Source organism: Cervus canadensis, chromosome 32 (genome assembly GCF_019320065.1).
Source record: "Cervus canadensis isolate Bull #8, Minnesota chromosome 32, ASM1932006v1, whole genome shotgun sequence".
NCBI classification, from domain to species: Eukaryota; Metazoa; Chordata; class Mammalia; order Artiodactyla; family Cervidae; genus Cervus; species Cervus canadensis.
Genome location: NC_057417.1, coordinates 896,863 through 918,396, shown reverse-complemented (window position 1 = coordinate 918,396; position 21,534 = coordinate 896,863). Strand labels below are relative to the sequence as shown.

At 48.0% G+C, this 21,534-nt stretch overlaps 2 protein-coding genes across 3 annotated transcripts in view; both read right to left on the bottom strand.

The window, feature by feature from the left end:
• LOC122432858 (poly(A)-specific ribonuclease PARN-like) overlaps window positions 1-21,534 on the bottom strand; it is an 853,726-nt gene that overhangs the window by 176,418 nt on the left and 655,774 nt on the right.
• Window positions 97-20,360, bottom strand: LOC122432869 (group 10 secretory phospholipase A2-like). 2 transcript variants are annotated; one of them, XM_043455140.1, is made up of 5 exons: window positions 20,085-20,360; window positions 19,660-19,750; window positions 15,722-15,872; window positions 14,348-14,452; window positions 650-1,553 (listed from the first exon to the last, which is right to left on the bottom strand). In XM_043455140.1, the coding sequence occupies exons 2-5, from the start codon at window positions 19,736-19,738 to the stop codon at window positions 1,547-1,549; spliced, it is 342 nt and encodes a 113-aa protein (XP_043311075.1). In that variant the 5' UTR covers window positions 19,739-19,750; window positions 20,085-20,360; the 3' UTR covers window positions 650-1,546. The 2 variants fall into 2 exon arrangements, with proteins under 2 accessions (XP_043311076.1, XP_043311075.1); XM_043455141.1 differs by lacking the exons at window positions 650-1,553; window positions 20,085-20,360 and adding an exon at window positions 97-301 and having other exon boundaries at window positions 14,355-14,452; window positions 19,660-20,034.

The window sequence follows — 21,534 nt, the reverse complement described above, 5'->3', positions numbered from 1 at the left end:
CCAAGTTCCGGGACAGGAGAGAGAGCAAACACAAGGGTTGCCGCTTTGACGCTTGGCCTCAGCTCCCTTCTGCAAAGAACTGAATGAGGTTGTTGATGAGCAAAAAGGAGTTTTATTCCCTTGTTCAAAAACATTTCAAGTCAGGCTAATCAGTCACACTTGGGTGAAGAGTTTTTACACAAGAAATGGGGGTAGAAGAGGTATTTAATGTTGTACTTTGCTTGGGCTAAACAGTAAGCAAACTCCTGGTCACACTTGCACATGAGTTCTTGGCATTTGTCCTCCGTTGGTTCTGGAAGAAGTGGAGAAACTGAAGTTAGAACAGGGATTTGCAGAGACCTGAGGATAATCACAAGGGAAGCTAGTAAAGCTGGGAAGAGGAAGGGTCATAAACTGCATCCGGGTAACACTTTGACAGTTCACCACAGTGATCTCCCTCATCATGACAACTCCCAAGGAAGGTGATATTCAGTCCATCTTACAGAAAACAAAATTGAAGTCACCAGGGTAATGTTTTCAGAGGAGAGGTCCAAAGTCCATACACCCTTTTATAAAACTCTCCTGCATCAGTATTACACTATTGCATTTGAGGATCTAGTTAGACAAGCAGAGGGTCCCTGGGAACCATCCAGGCTTTTTTTATTTTTTGGATCCCTGCTCTGTGTGACCTTACTGTGAAGTTTCTGAGTGAAGTCCTCATTTAAATGGGGGCACTATCCACTTTGCAGGTTTATTATGAAGCCTGGGTGAGAAAGCGTATATAAAGTGCCAGGCAGGGGCTTGCCCCTAGGCATACACACCATCAATGTTGGTTCCACCTGCACTTCCCTGCCTTTTCTCTCCAAGTCTCTTTCAGATGCTCCTTCAAGAAAACAGCTTGTTCCCACAGTCAATATAATACTCAGTGGTAAAAAGCTGAATGACTTCCCACTGAAATCTGGAACAAGACAAGGATGCCCATTCTCGCCATTTCTATTCAGCATAATATTAGAAGTCCTAGCCACAGCAATCAGATAAGAAAAAGAAATAAAGGGTATCCAAATTGGAAGAGAAGAGGTAAAATTGTCATTATATGCAGATGACATAATACCATATAAAAAAACAGCTTGTTTTAGGTAACAATTTCATATTCCATCTCTCCCTTCCATCTTGGGCCTACTTTATACAGAGATGCAAAGGCTGCCACCCAAAGATAAATCTCCCTCTACCTTGGGAATTTTGCTGCTACTGAATCATTCCTTTGGGTTGGAAAGATTTTGTGATCTTCAAGTTGTATCTATTAATCTAGAAGATATAACAGCTCTGGATACATCACCTGCCTTTGACTGTGGGTTTTTAATTATTCACAATATGGGCGGTGGAGCTGGGGGTGTGGGGGGGGGGACACCCACTATTAAAGCCTTCCAAATTTCTTCCAGAGGTACAGTAAAGCATGAGGTTGGAGGTAGCCAGCTCAGCCATGGATACAGTTCCTTTGGCCACATCACTGCATCCTTCCCAGGCTGTTTCCACAGGGGCCACATGAGGGTACTACAAGTACCTACTTCTAAGGGCTGTGGGGAGAATGAAAGGAGACGAAGTCAGTAAAATGTAGGGCATACAGCAGGCGCTTATGAACTGCAGCTGACCTCCTTAAGCTGCCAGCTAATCTTAAAGATCCCCTCTTAAAATGCACAAGTTCCTTAGAGATCCTAGCAAGGTGAAGCATGAGAGAAAATTCAGCTTCTGTCTCAGGGCAACACTCAGAGAGCTTGGCAGCACCTGGAGTGATGAACAGGGGCAGGGTTGGGGGATGTCAAGCAGGAGGCAGGGGGCCTGAGGCCCTCTGACCCTGTAATGAACTGAGTTGATTAAAGGTGTTTATCAGCATGACTGCACACAAGGTTTCCCAAACTCAGGCCCATGGCAGCTTCAAAACGATAGCTTTATGTGTGCTCAGTCTATCAGTCTTGTCTGACCCTTTTGTGACCCCATGGACTTTAGCCCACCAGGCTCCTCTATCCATGAGATTTTCTATGCAAGAATACTGGAGTGAGTTGCCATTTCCTTCTCCAGGGGATCTTCCCGACCCAAAGTTAATATTCATGTCTCTTGCATTGCAGGCAGATTCTTTACCACTGAGACACCAGGGATATCTTTAAATCCCCTTTATTTTTAATAGTAAATCAATTTTTAAACTATGATTTAATTATATTAAATAGTATTAAATTGCATTAAATAAATCATCACTGACATAAGTGGAAAATCAAAATCTTATACCACAAACATATAAAACTGACTTAAAAAAAAGCCAGTGAAGATAAAGTTCTAATATCAAAGTCTAGTTAAATGCTGTTACCCACCTGAAGGCTATGAGCCCCCAGAATGGAGGCTCATAGTTTAAAAAAAAAAAGGAAGATTAGCAAGTGTAAGAGAGGTTTACCCTCTCTAGCAGTCAAGACTATCATGCAATTGACACTTCCTCCTTGCCTAACTGGAAAAATTAACAAAGGACTGAAAGGAAAAGTCCTTCTCACTAAAATTCATTTATTAAGCTTCTCACACTCTGGGAAACTATTGAGAAGGCAAAACACAAACACCCCCAACTCCAAGAGCCTGTGTTTAAACACTCTGCCTTGGGGGTCCCCTGGTGGTCCAGGGGTTAGGACTCCAAACTTTCACTGCCACGGGCACAGATTGGATCCCTGGGCAGGGAACTAATATCCCAAGCCATGCTGCGTGGCCAAAACAAAACAAAACAAAATTTTAAAAAACAGAACAAAAAATTGCCTTGGTTATAATTAAGTATATTTAACAGAAAAAGTCGAGATGATGGAAGCCTGTGCTAACTGTGCAGTTATGTGAAGGGCTGGCTCCGTGGTCCCCATCTCACCCAGACCTCCCAGGGCAGGGCCACTGGCCCTGGAGGCATGCAGGGCCCTCTGGGGCTCCTGGGCACAAGGCCTTTGTGTCCCTCATTTCTTTGATTCTAGGAAACAGCCTTCCCTAGCCTCCATGAGTTCTCCATGAGTTCCTCCAGCTCCTTCCCTGAGTTCCAATAGGCAGAGTCAGGCAGTCATTAACTAGGGAAGGGAGGAGATGGGAGACCAGGGAGAAACAGTCAAGAGCAGGCTTGGGACAAGGTCCCGTTTTCCTGTCCACAGATCCACACAAGAATGTCTGAGATATTTTGCAGATACGGAAAGGCTTCCAGGTGGGAGAAGTTACCAGTAGTATGCTGCCCACAAGCGCGTAGGTCTCAGGCTAGTTGGACTTGAAGGTTGATGATGTTGACTCCCACTTACCTCACCACCAACCCACCAGAAGAACGTCCTCGAGCTGATCACTCGTCTTTGGACAATTAATATAAAACTTCTCACCATCTTCCCAAGTGGGTTTTGAGGGCATAAGCCTGCTCTGTCCCCCACTTTGCATGACAAAGCAATAAACCTATCCTTTTCTACTTCACCCAAAATTCTGCCTCCAAGATTTGATTTGGCACAGGTGTACAGAGAAGCTGAGCTTTCGGCATCAGCACCCCAACCTTACGGAAGAAAAATCCAGAGAAGGGGCATAGGGACTGATCCCCAGTTCAGCTCAGCCTGATCCCAGGCCTCCAGGCTTGTCTGCCAGAGGGAATAGGGTATCAACTCAGGGGACTCACCTGCCCTTACAAATCCAAGTTTTAAGACGGGATTTTTAAATCAATCAATTACTAAATCTGTCTGCACCAGGTCTTAGTTGCGACATGTGGGATCTAGTTTCCTGACAAGGAATCGAACCCAGGCCCCCTGCATTGAGAGCATAGAGTCTTAACCACTGAACCACCAGGGAAGTCCCAAATAGAGCTTTTTAAAAAAAAAACTTTTTTACTTTATATTGGAGTATAGTCAATTTAATGTCAGTTTCAGGTGTAAAGCAAAGTGATTTAGTTATACATACACATATCTATTCTTTTCATGAAATTAAAAGATGCTTCCCCCTTGGAAGAAAAGCTATGACAAACCTGGACAGCATATTAAAAGACAAAGACATCACTTCGCTGACAAAGGTCCATAAAGTCAAAGTTACAGTTTTTCCAGTAGTCATGTACAGATGTGAGAGCTGGACCATAAAGAAGGATGAGTACCGAAGAATTGATGCTTTTGAACTCTGGTGTTGGAGAAGACTCTTGGGAGTCCCTTGGACAGCAAGGAGATAAAACCAGTCCATCCTAAAGGAAATCAGTCCTGAATATTCATTGGAGGGACTGATGCTGAAGCTAAAACTCCAATACCTTGGTCACCTGATGTGAAGAGCCGGCTCACTGGAAAAGACCCTGATGCTGGGAAAATTGAGGGCAAGAGGAGAAGGGTGCAACAGAGGATAAGATGGTTGGATGGCATCGCTGACTCAATAGACATGAGTTTGAGCAAACTCCGGGAGATGGTGAAGGACAGGAGGCCTGGTGTGCTGCAGTCCAGTGGGGTCGCAGAAGATCAGACACGACTTGGTGACTGAACAACAACAATCTATTCTTTTAATAGAGTTTTTTTTAATTACTTAATTTATTTTAATTGGAGGATAATTACTTTGCAATATTGTGATGGTTTTTGCCATTAATGACATGGGATGCGACTTATATTTAAGAAAAATGAAGGGGTACAAACACACTGGTGTATTTTTTATGTATTGTGCACTCAAAAAAAGACAAAACCAGAACAGCACCAGACAATTAATCCAATGGAGGTCTGGGTAGTGTCAGTGGGAGTTTCATTTCCCACAACACTTTTGTGGGAAAAGTTGCAATTTGAAACTTTTCTACTTTGAGCCATACAGTACTTTCATCGTGGAAAAGTGATCTCAATTAACCAAATGCGAGGGGCCACTATTTTGAATTTAGTTTACATTACTTGTTAGCCTTAAAATATCTATACCACTCAGGGGCAGTGCTAAGAGGAGGTGGCTGGTGGGGCCTTTGATGGCCCTCCTCCTCCCTAATCTTCACCAGGCCTCCCTTTAGCACCTCCCCAGGTTCTACAATAAACACCATTTACAGTGTTAAATGCCCTTGCAGAGTAAATACTCCTCCAGGACAAGTCCTCTAACCTCCCTTTCCGGCTGCCCGCCAGCCCTTTCTACATATAAATTCTAAGGGTGCCTCAGATACACCAGCTGACCCCACAGTTCTAAGACTCCATGCTGCAAAAACCTCTCACAGATGCACAAGGCCTTATAAACAACCACGGTCTCTGCAAAATGAAGTACATTGGTGCCTCAGACTGGCCATTCTCAGCTGCGGGCCGTTGTGTCCCCACTGGGCCTATGGCAGTGTCTAGAGACATCTTCGGCTGTCCCACGTGGAAGGTAAGAGATTCCTTACCGGCATCTGGTTGGTAGAGACCAGGGATGTTACTAAACATCTACAATGCCCAGGATGGCCCCCACACCAGAGATCCAGCCTCAAATGTCCATAGTGTCAAGATGGAGACACTGCTGCAGGTGATTGTCAGGCTTTAAAAGAATGAGGCTGGGGCTTCTCTGGTGGTTCAGTGGTAAAGACTCCATCTGCCAGTGCAGGAGACAGGGGTTTGATCCCTGGTCCGAGAAGATCCCAGAAGCCACGCAGCAACTAAGCCTGTGAGCCACAACTATTGAACCTGTGCTCTAGAGCCCGAGAGCTACTGAGCCCATACACCCTAGACCCAACGGTCCACAATAAAAGAAGGCACGGCATTGAGAAGCCTGCCCACCACAACTAGAGAAAGCCCATGCAGCAACAAAGACCCACCAGGGCCTAAAATAAATATATATTCAAGAATGAGGCCAACCTAGATGTTCCAAGGTGTCCAAGACACAATATTAAGTGAAAAAAAAAAATGATGGATGTAACGTGATCCGATTTTTGTTCTTTTTTTAAAAACATGTATTTATTTTATGTATTTTTGGCTGTGCTGGGTCTTCGTTGCTGTGAGTGGATTGTGGTTGTGACAAGCAGGGGCTACTCTCGAGTTGCGGGGCCTTCTGTTGCGACTCTCGGGCTCTAGAGCACAGGCTCGATAGTTGCGGTGCCCGGGCTTAGCTGCTCCAGGGCCTGTGGGATCTTCCTGGATCAGGGATCGAACTTGCATCCCCTGCATTGGCAGGCAGATTCTTAACCACTGGAACACCAGGGAAGTCCTGATATTTATTCTTGTTTGTCCGTTTACACATACATAAATCTGAAAGAAAACAACATGCCAAACAACAGAAGCTAGTTAACGCCGTGGATGGAGCCTAACTTCCTACATGGCAATGATTCTGGAATGTTTTGATTTTCCATAACAAACGTGGATTAGGTTTGAATCAGAAAAGGCATGGGCATGGATGGGCAGACAGACGGATGGACAGGTGGACAGATAGATAAAACTAATATGTAAAAATTGGTAAATGAACCAGCTGGTACAGGAGCCAGCACTGTTACTGGTAAAATTTCCACGGGCCACACCCTTGGAGCAACATGACCTGGTGGGCTAGGGACTTCTGAGCAAAAAGCCACTGAAGCTCCAAGGTTGCACTGTTCCCGCAGAGTCGGCTAAAGGACAGCTGTCTAAGGATGGGGGACTGGCACAAACACTCCAGCCATTTCCCCTTCCCTCCCCCATCCATGGGAGTCCCCCGGCTCCACCTTCCACTACCTCCACTGTTGTCATCTGTCCAAGGCACTTCTCACCCAGATCCCTGCAACAGCCTCACACGGGGACCTGGCTCCCATCCTTGCTCCCTCCAGCTATATTCCAAGCAGCAACCAGAGTGGTTTGGTTAAAATGTAGATCAGATAGATCAGGCCCCTCCTCTGCTCAGAACATCCCCTGGCTCCCCGTCTCTCCCAGAGGAAAGCTGCCAACACCTTGCGGGACCCCTGGTCCGGGAAGATCTCTCATGCTGAGGAGTCCGAGTGCCCTAGAGCCTGCCCTCTGCAGCAAGAGAAGCCACCGCAGTGAGAAGCCTGTACACAGTGAGAAAGCCTGGCTCTCCTCATCCCACCATCATCACCTACCACTCTCTCCCTGGGTGACTCTGCTCCAGCCTCACCCTCCTCCTGTGCTCCTCAAACCACCCAGACATTCGTCGCTACCGCGGGGCCTTTGCACTGGCTGTTCCCACCACCTCTTCCTATGGCTCCTTTATTCCCCAAGTCTCTGCTTCAGTGGCATCTTCTCAGTGAGATCTCTCTGACCCCTAGCATTCTAGTGTGAGGATACATTTTGACTGAGGCAAAATTCCCATAATGAAATTTACCATTTGAAAGTCTTCAGTGAATTTGCTACAATACTGCTTCTGTTTTATGTTTGGTTTTTTGGCCTCAAGGCATGTGGGGTCTTAGCTTGGTTGAAACAATCTCTGGTTCAACCAGAGATTGAACCCACACTCCCTGCATTGGAAGGCAAAATCTTAACCACTGGACCACCAAGGAAGTTCCCTCAAATTACCATTTTGCCACCAAGTCAGTGGCATTTAGTACATTGATAATGTTGTATACGGAGAAGGAAATGGCAGCCCACTCCAGTGTTCTTGCCTGGAGAATCCCAGGGATGGGGGAGCCTGGTGGGCTGCCGTCCGTGGGGTTGCACAGAGTCGGACACGACTGAAGCGACTTAGCAGCAGCAGCAATGTTGTATGATCATCACAAAACATTTTTATCACTCTGAAAGAAACCCCATATTTAAGTCACTTCCCACTTCCCCTCTCTGGAATCCCTGGCAACCATTTAGAGACAGCTTTCTGTCTCTATGGATTTGCCTAGGCTGAAATTTCATATACATGACATCATACAATGTGTGACCTTTTGTGCCTGGCTTCTTTTATGAGCATCGTGTTTTCAAGGTTCATCTATGTTGTAGTATGTATAACTAAAGAATCTGCCTGCAATGCAGGAGACCTGGATTTGATTCCTGGATCAGGAAGACCCCCTGGAGAAGGGAATGGCTACCCATTCCAATGTTCTTACCTGAAGAATTCCATGGACAGAGGAGCCTGGCAGGCTGTAGTTGAGGTCGCAAAGAGTCGGACATGACTGAGCAACTCACAGTTTCATTTTTCACTTTCACGTATAGTACTTCATTGATTGCTTTTCCAACAAGCACTTATAAAAGCAATTGGCATGGACACTATTTCCTGCTCTCTTTTTAGACCACAGAGCCTTGCTCCTCTGTTTTACACATCAGGGAGCCCGGCACAGAGTAGATTCTCAATAATGGTTGTTGGGAGAATATAGAAAAGGCATACATCATTTCCAATTCTTGTACAAACCCAGCACCAGAGTTTTATTATTCCCATTCTACAGATAAGGAAAGTGAGGCTTGAGGGATTCAGTAACTTGTCCAAGGCCACAGATCTGGGAAAGACTGTACCAGGATTCCAGCCCAGCATCTCCTGACCCAGTGTCTGTCCCTCCTCTATGCTCCCCACTTCTCCATGAGCAAGAAAATCCTTTGAAAAACAAGGCTTGGTCTCACTATTCTATGGCCTCAGAAGCCCAACAGATTCATGTTATTCAAGAATAATAAAAAAACTGAAAAGGAAACCCAGGTCCCAAGGGTTAAGTTTAAAATAAAGGCTTGCCGGTAAATATTATTATATGCTTAACATTTTTTAAAAATATATTTGTCAAGCCCATAAATGGAAAATGGGCCACACCTGTAATTAAGCAAACAGCTAAGTTCAGAATATCTCCAAACAGAATAAGAGAATATTTTTAGCCGAAAAATGCATAATAGATATTTTGGTTCTCTTCATTCGGTTCAGGGAAAGCAGTTCTGTAAATAGGCACAGCCCCGCTAGCTGACACACTAATGCGTATTTCACAAACACCATTTCTAGATGGTTGTGTGTGTGCGTGCGTGCGTCTGTGTGTGTGTGTGCGCTCAGTCGTGTCCGACTCTTTGTGACCCCATGGACTGTAGCCCACCAGGCTCCTCTGTCCATGGGATTCTCCAGGCAAGAATACTGGAGTGGGTTGCCATGCCCTTCTGCAGGGGATCTTCCCCACCCAGGGATCGATCCCACATCTCTTGCATCTCCTGCATTGGCAGGCGGGTTCTTTACCATTTGTGCCACCTGGGAAGCCCTTTCACATGGTTAGGGGCAGCAGAACATGCAGGTTGAAGGGAAAAAGAGAAAGGTCTTTAACATATTTTCCACTCAAGATCCACTTCCCCTCTCCACTCACAATGGAAGGGGGCAGTGTGGGGACAGAGAATATGCCCAGAAGTGGGCTTATCATCACCATGTTAGGCAGGTCACTTCTTTCCCTGGGCTTCATTTCCCTGCAACTCTAAATGAGATGGTTGGATGAGATGATATCTGGGGCATTTTCAGTCCTTGATTGACTGAATCAAGGACTCCATATTAATTCAGCTTTGCTCTATGCCAACTCTTAATGTAGACTAAGAAGACATGGCTAAGAGTCTGTGCATATCTAAGAATATCCTTCTATGTAACCCTTAGAATAGCCTCCTTGCCTCTGTTGCTGCTGCTGCTGCTAAGTCACTTCAGTCGTGTCCAACTCTGTGTGACCCCAGAGACGGCAGCCCACCAGGCTCCCCCATCCCTGGGATTCTCCAGGCAAGAACACTGGAGTGGGTTGCCATTTCCTTCTCCAATGCATGAAAGTGAAAAGTGAAAGTGAAGTCTCCTTGCCTCTAGAGCAGACCAAGTCTGCAGAAGCTGGGGTTTCAGTGAAGAATCACACCAGGCCCTCAGTTCTCTCAGGTGGAGGCATTGGGGATCAGAGAGAGGTTCAGATAAGGATGAGGGATGGAGGAGAGACGCGGGAAAAAAGTAGCAACCTCCACCCAGTCAGGGTATCACATTATAAACTCTTTTTTTTTTCATCTTTGCAACATCCATCTTCCAGGTAAGAAAACAGGCTCAGAGATGACACCGATCTAAGGGCCAAGTGATTTTCAACAAGAGTACCAAGACGTTTTAACGGGGACAAAAGAGTCTCTTCAACAAATGGTGCTGGAACAACTGAATATCCATATGCCAAAGAATAAACGTGAACTCTTACCACCCACCATAGACAAAAACCAACTCAAAGTAGATCAGTGACCTAAAGTTAAGAGTTCAGTGAAAAAGAATATATAACTGAGTCACTTCACAGTGAAAAAGAATATATAACTGAGTCACTTCGCTGTTCAGCAGAAATTAACATTATAAATCAATAATACTTCAATAAAATTAAAAAAAAATAAAAGAGTTCAAACTATAACACTGTTTGAAGAATACAGGGGTAAATCTTCATGACCTTGGATCTGGCGACAAATTCTTAGATAGGACACCAGAAATGCAATCAACAGAAGACAAAATTGGGACTTCCCTAATGGTGCAGTGGTTAAGAATCTGCCTTCCAAAGCAGGGAGGTGAGCGTGATCCCTGCCTGGAGAACTAAGACCCTACACACCGCAGGGCAACTAAGCCTTCACACCCCAACTAGAGAGACCACATGCTCTGGAGCCCTAGCACCACATCTCCTCAGCCTGGGCATTCCGGAGCCTACGCGCCACAACTGGAGAAGCCCACTTGCCATAACAGAGACCCAGTGCAGCCCCAAAATCAAAAAGACAAAATTGATAAATCAGGCTTTATCAAAATTAAAACTTTTGTATACCAAAGACATTATCAAGAAAATAAAAAGGCAACAGAATGGTAGGAAATCTTTTGCAAACCACGTAGATGATAGAGTCCAGCAACCAGAATGAGAAACTCTCACAATTCAACAACAATAGGAGAAACTACTCAATGAGCAAGAGACTTGAATAGACATTTCTCCAAAGAGGATGGAAAAATGACCAACCAGCACATGAAAAGATGTTCAACATCATTAGTCATGAGAAAAAGGCAAATCAAAGTCACAATGAGATACATGAATTATCTCCACTAAATAAAAAATAAAAAAAGAAAAATAGCAAATGTTGGCAAGGCTGTGGAGAAATCCACTATACATTGCTAATGAGGATGTAAAACAGTGCGGCACCTATAGCAAAAATTGGTGTGAAAGTGTCAGTCACTCAGTCATATCTGAATCTTTGCGACCCTATGGACGATAGCCCACCAGTCTCCTCTGTCCATGGAATTCTCCAGGCAAGAATATTGGAGTGGGTAGCCATTCCCTTCTCCAGTGGATCTTCCTGACCAAAGGATCAAACCCAGATCTCCTGCATTGCAGGCAGATTCTTTACCATCTGAGCCACCAGGGAAGGGTTCCCCGAAAAGTAAAATGGAATTACCAGATGACGCAACAATTCCACTCCTATGTATATGCCCCCAAAGAAATGAAGACAGGTATTCAAACAAATATTTGTTCGCAAATGTTCACAGCAGCACCGTTCCCTGTAGTTAAAAGGTGGAAATGTAACAGGAGGAAAAGGGGCAGGGCACAACTTTTGAAAGAATGACATAACCCAAGGACACAACATAAACCGATTAGAATCAAATGGGACCAAGATGGCAGAAAAGACTAGACCTTGATCCTCAATCAATCAGCAAGTGAAATGACACACCCAGAGGCGCCATGAGAGTTCCAAGGCCCTGTCAGAAGACCAAGGAGTGGGCAGTGGACCAAATCCCGGAAATATCCACCTCTTCCCCAAAACAGCTGGAATAATCCTCCCACTCATTAGCATGTGAAATTACCCAGCCTATAAAAACCAACCACACCACACTTTGCGGCCACACTCACCCTCTGCGATGGCCCACACTCTGTCTGTGGAGGGTGCTTCTCTCTGAATCTGAATCAATCCACTTCTCACCTATCACTTTGTCTCTCACTGAGTTCTTTCTGTGATGAGACATCAAGAACCTGAGCTTCATTAGGTCCTGAAACCAGGTACGTGGGTTTTGTCTGGGTTTGAGTCCTAGCCACGTGAGCTCAGTTGGTAAAGAATTCGCCTGCAATGCAGGAGACCCTGGTTCAATTCCTAGGTCGGGAAGATTCCCCTGGAGAAGGGATAAGGCTACCCACTCCAGTATTCTTGGGCTTCCCTTGTGGCTCAGCTGGTAAAGAATCCACCTGCAATGTGGGAGACCTGGGTTTGATCCCTGGGTTGGGACGATCCCCTGGGGAGGGGAAAGGCTACCTACTCTAGTATCTGGCCTGAAGAATTCCATGGACTGTCCATGGGGTCACAGAGAGTTGGACACAACTGAGCAATTTTCACTTCACTTCACTTCATGTGGGTTCAAGTCCCAAACTGGGTTTTGGCTGGGTTCAAGTCCCAGCATGTGGGTTCAAGTCCCAATCTGAGGTAAATGGTTTCAGAAACAATACAATGTCCTACAATGAATGAATGAATAAACAAAATGTAGTATATACCTACAATGGAATATTATTCAGTCATAAAAAGGAATGAAGTTCAGATACATGCTACAACATAAATAAACCTTGAAAACATGAGGCTAAGTGAAAGAAGTCAGACACAAAAGGCTTATTGTATGACATCATTTATATGAAATATCTAGACTACATAAATCCATAGAGATTGAAAGCAAATTGGTGGTTGCCAGATGCTGGAAAGAGGAGGAATAGGAACTGAGCACTTAAAAGGTACGTGATTTTGGAGGGATGTTGATGAAAATGTTTTGGGAACCCCTGGTGGTCCAATGGTTAACAATCTGCCTGCCAGTTGCAGGGGACACATTACTGGTCCAGGAAGATGCCACATACTACCAAGCAACAAAGCCCGAGTCAAAACAACTACTGAGCCATGTCACAAAAACCCTGTAAAGTAAAGCCTACTAATAAAAATAAATGAAAAAAAAAACCCAAAAACTATTGAGCCCACACAGCCTAGAGCCTGCTCCACAACAAGAAAACCCACCGCAAGGAGAAGCCTGTGCACCACAACTAGAGAGTAGCCCCCATTTGCCATAACTAGAGAAAGCTCGCACACATCAGAGAAGACCCCGTGCATCCAAAAATAAGTTAAAAAGAAAATGTTTTGGAAATAGATAGAGGTGATGGTTGGAGGACATTGTGAATGTATTACATGTCACTGAAATGTACACTTTAAAATGATTAATTTTATGTTATGCTTATTCTCAGTTAAGAGTAAAAAGAAAAAAAAAGTTATGGAGCCCGTTGTCTGTGCGTTTCATTTCTAGCTCCTCAGATAACTTGGAGTCTCACTGCCCAAGTCCCAGCCTTATCTACATCGTGCCTGTACAATTATTCACATCCTGTTTCTTCCCTTGATTCAGCTTTTTAAACTTATGTGAACAGAAACTGTAAATGGAAAACACCATCCATCAGAAGATAATCCTAAAAACAAGTACTTCATTCCTTTTCTTATTGGTTTGTTTTGAAAACCAGTAAGATTGCCCTGAGGGACAAAATAGTTTTAACCACAGGTTTATTTTTCTTTCAGCTTTACAGGTAGCTAGTCGTGTAAAATGTACAGCGGTATCAGGTTATGTAGGAATTATCCTCATTAAATACATGCTGCTTGTGGTTAAAGAGAAGTAACAGAGAGATGACAGATGGATAGATATGAAGGATTTTTTAAAGCCAGAATTAAATTTAAGAATAGAACTGTTTTTGAATAACATTATAAGCCAGAAATCTACTCTCTCTGTTCAAAAGGATCAGGGAGGGTCCCACAGATGTTTTAGCTAAATTAAAACTGACTTTTTCCTAAGTTCACAAAATTAGAAGGATTAAAAGAAAATTGAAAGAGAAATCACTTTCTCATGGGGGTGTTCGGGGTTACTCAGAACTGTGTTCATGTCCTTCCCTAAATCCTGGGCTCCATGAAATTGTGCCTGGTCTTGCTCTTCGGAGGTTCTGTGTTGGGTGATTTCTTCAACAGACCATTAACGACATCTATTAGGCATGAAATGCCATGACACTGTCATTTCATCCTCACCAGAGGCCAGCTTGATTTCCGCCCCCAGTTTACCAGTGAGGAAACGGAGGCCCCAAGAGATCAGAGCTTGGTGACATCACAGAATCTGAATCACAGACCAAGCTGTCAGCCTCAGGCCAGGGTCTGCAAACTCAGACATCCCCTGGGGCCGGCAGGGCTAACACAAAGGGGATCCATTAGACACAGGCGTACTCTTCGTTCTGATAAATAAATGGGCTCACACACCACTCCCATTTTTCTCAAATCATTCAGCCTTTGGACCTACCTTCTGTTTTCCTAGGTTGGACAGAAATATTCCTTTTCCTTAACAAAAGCAGCACAGGAGAAATGAACTATGGTAATTGACCCTTGGCCTCAATGTCGGAGAGACAATAGGGCATGGTGGAGACTGGGGCAGATGGGAGAGATGGCCCCACCTACAGCGCGAAGCCCCTCTACACTCCGGCCAATGGCTGCTGTTGGGTGTTACGCTGGGAACTCACCACACATGACTCTGATTGACACAATTCCAGGAGTAGGGCTGCAACTTGGGATTGCAGCCGTAGTTCTCTGCATGCGTGTAGCAGCAGTCATGAGCATGACAGCACCTGTGGAGAGCAGACGGACAGACCGAGGGGTGAGTGAGGGCAAGGATGGTCCCTTGGCCATCCTCCTGTGCCATAACTTCAGGAGATCGAGGACCCACAGGGGACGGCATCTTCCGGTCCAGGCTTTGTCCCTGAGAATCCCCATCCTGGGAATTAATTCCACTGACCCCAGTGTGTCTTGCTCTACCTCTACCTCTCTGCCATGCTCAAATCTGGCCCTTGCCTGCCTCAGTCTCTGAGCCTCTGAGCTCCAGCCACGCTGGTCCCTTCCAGCCATACCCTCCCTACCTCCTGATTTTGCCCCCAATCTGCCTCTGCCTGGGAGAACTTCCTGCCCACTCTTCCTGCTTGAGGTCTCAGCCCAAGCACCAGCCCCCACCCCCAGGATGGGGGAGGCAGGCAAATCTCCAGATGCCGTGGGCATGGTGAGAAACACTAGGATGCAGGTGACGGGATTCTGGGAGCCAGAGGGGATGCCAGGTCCAGCTAGGCTTCAGAGAAGACTTCCAAGAGGGGGTGATGCCTGGCGGGCTATGTCTGGAAAGATGTGCAGGCACCAGACACCCAGGGTGTGGGAGGAAGGGCAGGGCCCGCAGCAGGAGCCTTGGTGGCACAAGGCTGGATAGAGACCTATCAGTGACAAGTACATCCTCCAAGATCCGGAAGAGACAATCAACATTTTGCCCCCTAATCACTCTGGAAATGGAGGTGAGTGGCTCTGGGACCTGGTCTGTAAAATAGGGATCACCATCGGATGGCCATGGCTGTGGTGGCAAATGAGAGGAGGTCATGGCAAGGTCTAGGCCCACAGTCTGGCACAGAACAGGCCCTTTTCACCCAGCAGCAGAAGGCAGTGATCAGGGGTGTGAATCCAGCCAGGCCGCCTGGGCTCAAATCCCAGCCCCCAGCCCTCACTCTGTATGTGGCCCTAAGACAAGTTGATCTCTCTGGGCCTCAGTTTCCTTATCTCTGAAATGGGGTTGTTGTGAGAACTCGAAGGGGCTCTCAGGACAGTTCTGGTGCATAATAAGTCTGGTCAGGGATGTATGATTTTTTTTCAGCTAAAGTAATCATCTCGCAGCCAGACTGAGGGGCACCTGGCACCAAGGTCTGGCCGCATGGGCATGTTGCCCGGGAGACCCTTTGCCTGCAAGGAGCACCATTTGCTGGGGGCTTCGTATCTAAACCCCAACCTCAGCTTTGAGTATTTCCTCATAGGCCCTAACCACCCCAGGCGGTGGGCATCTTAAGCCCCCAGCATGCACTCACCAGTCAATGGCATCCTGGGGCTGGCCATGGCCCCCCAGACCACAAAAGCAGCCGTAATTCAAGTAGACCAAGGCGGGTCGAGGGCCAACACAGTCAATAGCCCCAGCCAGTCCTAAGAGCCCACGTCGGTGCACATGTGACCTCTGGGGAGCTGGGGGTCGGGGAGGGAGACAAAGGTTAGAGGCTGCAGGTGGGGACTGTCCTGGCCTGGGGACGGGCACTAGCCTGAAAAGTGTCTGGAAGACTTGTTGTTCAGTCGCTCAGTCGTGTCCGACTCTTTGCGACCCCATGGACTGCAGCACACCAGGCTTCCCTGTCCTTCACTACCTCCCAGAGCTCATTCAAACTAATGTCCATTGAGTCGATGAGGCTATCCAACCATCTCATCCTCTGGATGACTATCTCAGGGCTGCATCCTGCTTCTCCTTCTTCCTAGCTGTGTGACCTTGGACCACTCAACTTCTCTGTGCCTTGGTTTCCTCATCTTAAAACAGGGGAATAAGGGGACCTTACTCCCTAGAATGGAATGAGATCATGCGTGTAAATTAAAGGCACACAATGAGCTCTAACTATTATTATCAATATCTTCAAGGCAGCCGTGAAGGAGAAAACAGGTCACAGAGCCACGGCATCTGAAAAAGAAATCATACCTCTAGGCCCTGCACTGGCTGGCCCCTCTTCCTGGAATGCCCTCATTCTCAATCCTTTGCCCATGTTAACTTCAGACACAGTTGGATTGTGGGTTGTGCGTTAAATGTCTGTCCAGATGCCTGTCCTGGGCACTGGACATGAGAGATGAAACAAACAGGGTCCCTGCCATCCTCTACAGGGACCTCCCCGACCCCCTCACCACTGCCTTCCAGATTCTTTGCATCTCCTCTTATTTTCACTGCCTGGGCACAGCTTCCTGCCACACAGGGAGGCCCTGTGACCCCATCCCAGCCATTTCTCTGGATCCTCCTGTTGCTGTGGCCCATAGCAGGACACAATTGGTGCAACTGGAACCCCCGCATCTCACATGGGAGAAAGAGGAGGCTCAGATGGGAAGTACGACCCTTACAGTCACGGGGCGGGGGCGGGGGCACTTCTGACTCCCAATCCAGTGGTTCCTCCTCACCCAATAGCAGCAGGAGAGGGAGGCCTGGGGTGACAGAGGTAAGGGGCATTGAGGAGTCCACTGCTCGTGGTCACGGGTGGTCAAACCCACTGCGACTGGGCATCAGAGAACCCCAGAGCCACTCCTGCTTCTGGTGAGGTCCGAGAGTCCACTCTGGTGTTTGATCAAAAACTACAATCAGGGACTTCCCTGGAGGTCTAGTGGTTAAAACACTGTGCTTCCAGTGCGGGGGCAGGGGTTCAATCACCGGTCAGGGAACTAAGATCTCACAGGCTGCACACAGTCAACAAGTAGGAAACACACTCACACAATCAGAGCCACAGCGCGGAGAAGCTTGCACTTGAACTTCACCTGGCACGGGCACACACTCCCCAATCTACAGGCAACACCTGTTGTCAATCTCCTTGTCTTGTGGGCTGCTAGTCTCCCATTCACAGATGGAGGGATTGAGGCTAGGAGAGGCAAAAGGACCCATCCTAGGTCCCAGCGTGGGTGACCTGCTGAACAGAAACTTGTTCCCATGCTGGCCTGACCCCTGGGAGCTCACTCTCCACCCACGGCTCCAGGACTGAGAATCCAGAGATTTGCAGTGTCTTCAATCATCGCCCTTTCACATTTTCAAAATCTAGAACAAGATTGTATCATGCTGACTTTTCTTTGAAGAATCCAGGTCAAAATTCAAATTCAATTTTTTATGTTGTTGTTGGGTTGGTTTTTTTTTTTTTTTGGTTTTGTCTGGCCGCAAGGCACAGCCTGTGGGGTCTTAGTTTCCTGACCAGGGATTGAACCAGGCCCACTGCAATGGAAATTCAGAGTCCTTCTTAATCACTGGATAGCCAGGGAATCCCCTCAATTATGTTTTTTTCTCAGTAGAAAAAGGAGCATATTCATCAAGGGGAACAGAGATAAGTTAAATAGAAACAAAATGTAAAAATGAGTTTAGAGTTAAAAGCTTTGCCCTCCTCTCTGGATGACCAGCCCTCACCCTCACAGGACTTGCCCAGTGCTGCTCCCAGCTGCCCACATCTCTGCCTGCAACCTCCCCAGGCTCCCAACCCCCTCCAGGTAAAGCTCGGGGTCCTCACTGAGCCAGAGGCTCTGCAGGAGCCCACCCTCTCACCCCTCCGGCATCCTCTCTCAACGTGGACCCCACGTGGACCCTATTTCTCCAATTAAACTTCCCATCACACAGTCATATACACCCTGTATAGCAAATGCCCTTACCTCATTCTCACCTAGCTCACTCATCACCTCCTTCTAGAATCTGCCTCCCTGCCATGTGACCACAGGGGCCCTCCTCACCCTTTGCCGCTCTCTGCTCATGGCAATGACCCTCCAGCCTGGACAGATCTCTGCCCTAGGAGCCTCAGGTCCCCTGGCATGAGTGGTCTTTCAAAAAAGGTCCCTTGACCCCTGGACCCACCAAGCCCCATGGAACACTTCCAGTCTAAGCACATCTGGGGACTTCCCAGCGGTCCAGTGGTGTACGATTCTGTGCTTTCACTGCAGGGGGCATGGTTTGATTCCCTGGCTGGGGACTTAAGAATCCGCCAAAAATAAATAAATAAAATTTTTAAAAAAATAACAAGCACATCTGAAAAGACCCCAGTTCCAAACCCATACCCCAAAGCTGTCCCCAGAGGTCTTCCTACCCTGACTCGACCCCGACTCTGGCATCTCAGGGTCCAGGGCTCAGCCTTAGGGAGAACCCGAGCATGGGTGGATGCCCAGCACTGGGTTTGTAACCAAGGCAAACACTCCCTCTATGCCAACTTAGGTGGGGCAGGTCATTCTGGGGGCTGTTTGCTCTGTCTGCCCACAACAGCCTCTGCTGGGAGTGCCAAGGCTGCCCAGGCTTCCTATGGGCCTGAGGATGTGTGTGTGTATGCGTGCAGTGTGATTCTGTGTGTGTGCTTCTGTGTGTGTGTGCTCATATGGGACTGTCTCAGTATTCCTGTGTGTGAGTGTGTGTGAGTATGTTCCCCTCCGTGTGTGTTTGCCTGTGTCTGTGTGTGAGCCTGAGGAGGGCATGGCAGCCCACTCCAGTATTCTTGCCTGGAGAATCCCATGGACAGAGGAGCCTGGCAGGCTACAGTCCATGGGGTCATAAAGAGGCAGATACGACTGAAGCGACTGAGCAAGCATGCAGCATGTGTCTGAGGCCATCCGTGTGTGCCCAGATGTTGCTGGTGGTGTTCTATGCCTATGTGTCTCCTTGCTTGTGATGACCACATATTTCCCTCTGGTATCCATGTACCTAGAAATGGGAGGTTGCGGAGGGGACCTCTCCAAGGGTGATGTCCAGGAGTGGGTGAGAAGGAGACATCACCTTCTTCCCTGGCTCCAGGTAGGGTTAGGCCCCTTCTTCCCCTGTTCCTTTCAACCTCTGGTGTCTCCCTGGTGGTCCCACTGCAGACCCCAGGGACAGACGGAGAGAAAGGTGGGTTCACAGCACCCCAAGTCAGGTGCTGGGGAGGTCTGATCACTGGAGAGGGTGACAGAGGGGAAGTTTGGGGAGAACACAGAGCCCCCCTGGAGAAGGCTTCAGCGTCCCTGGAAGGGGTGAATGAGGCAGGGGCTTTTGGGGAAGAGGTGGAGGTGGGGGAAACACACAGGACTCCCAGGAAGCCAGGAAGCAACGCGCAGGTGGGCTACACAAAGGAGGGCCGGGGACTGTAGGGCTCCTGGGTCCCCTGGAAGGGCTGGGGAGTTGGAGTTCTTGCAGATGGGTGGGGAGGCAGGGTTCCAGGTATCCCGGGGAGGACTGAAGGAGTCCCAGGAAGCCCGGGGTCCTCGGATGGGGGCTCGTCCCTTCACTCACCTGCTCTGAGCCCGGGTCCCGATCCCAGGAGCAGCAGCAGCAACAGCCCTACCGTCGGGCACAAAGGCAGCGGAGCCATCGGACCCGTCGGCTGGAGGCAAGTGTGGAGCGGTCGGGCGGGCCAGTGTAGTCACCCGGCCGGGTCCGAACCCCCTCCCCACGCCCCGCCCGGCCCCGCCCCCGGCCTCCCTCTCGGGAGCGCCCTGGCGGAGCCGCAGAGGCGGCTCGGGGCTGCGGGAGGCGCCTGCAGGCTGGCGACCTCTGCGTCTTGGTCATCTGGATGCGCGCCCGGCCCACAGGGAGAATCCGGCCCGGGCTTTGCGGAGAATTACGGAGAGGCGTTTAGCGCGCGTCGGGTCGCGGAGTCCCTAGGTTCTCGGTTGCTGTTATCTTTACCTGCGAGCCCCTCCCCTCCCGGAGCTCACCTGGGCTTCCGACGGGAGGAGGCGGAGGGGAAGGGGAGGGGCTGGAAGGATCTTAAAAACTTTAGATGTCCCTAAAGCTTGGCCTCCCTGTCCTTGTTCCTTGTTTCTGCAATCCACTGCCCACCGCCAGTCAGGAACGGAGGGGAGCCGAGACTTGCTCAAGGTCACAGAGTGACTTCTGGTAAAAAAAAACAAAAACAAAAATGAGCAACAGCGGTGGGAAAGGGGAGCCCGGCTGCAGCTGCGTCTCAGCAAGCCCCCCACCCCGGCTCCCTCCCAGCCTCAGGCTCTTCATCTGGTTGAGGCATTGAGTCCTCCAAGGGGCCTCAAGAGGCCAAAAGAGGTACACGTAGGTGCTCCGTGTCGAAAATAGATGACACACGTCTGTTCCCCTTTGTTCCCGGTGATAGCCCTACCCAATTAGTCATGACTGATTCTGAGAGCCGAACTCCTCCCCAAGCCCTCGGAAAAATAGTGGCAACTAAGGTGACCTCGCATGTCACCTGCTACGTGTACTAAGGGCGTCGGGTGCACGGCTGTACCTCAGACCCCTGATGTTCTCATTTTCACAAGAAGAAAGTGAAGCTCAGAGAAGCTAAGAACCAAGAAGTTGGGGAGCCCAGGTTCACATTTATTTCTACATGGTGCCAAACCCCTGTCTGCCTCCCTGGAGGAAAACCTGAGCCTCCGGGCATCCACCTGCCATACTCTGAGGTCACTCTCCCCTTGCTTTGAGGAGTGAGCTTCTCAAAGCAAAACCGAAGTCTCTCCTCTTGAACACCCAGCACTGGCCTGCCTGGCATAAAACAGGTATCCAGTTAAGGCTTGTCCAAACAGATTATGGGTTTCAGACTCTCGAAAACATGGGATAAAAAAACATTTTTCTTTCTTCTGAAGGTCTTCATGAGCAATGGAGAATGAAATATCCCACATAAATCTAGGGAGAAAGACTTCTGCTTTCAAGGAGCTTCACAATCGATATGCATGGAGGAAAACTCATTTATACTGTTAGAAGCGTTAGTCGCTCAGTCGTGTCCAACTCTTTCCTATCGTATGGACTGTAGCTCGACAGGCTCCTCTCTCGATGGGACTTCCCAAGCAAGAGTACTGGGGTAGATTGCCATTTCCTCCTCCAGGGATCTTCCCCACCCAGGAATCGAACCCGGGTCTCCTGCATTGCAGGCAGGTTCTTTACCATCTGTGCTAGATCCATTATAATTAAGAAATTAGGGAATCTGCTTTCAATATTGGAACTTTTGCACCTGAGACTCTACTGCTTTAACTGGTTATCCTCATTATCTGCAAAGCTCATTTTGCAGAACAGTTTGTTTCCAGTTATATTAAATAACTGGAGTATCGAGACCATCACCAAACATGTGAGTGAACGTCGCTCAGTCCAGTCTGACTCTTTGCGACCCCAGGGACTATATAGTCCATGGAATCCTCTGGG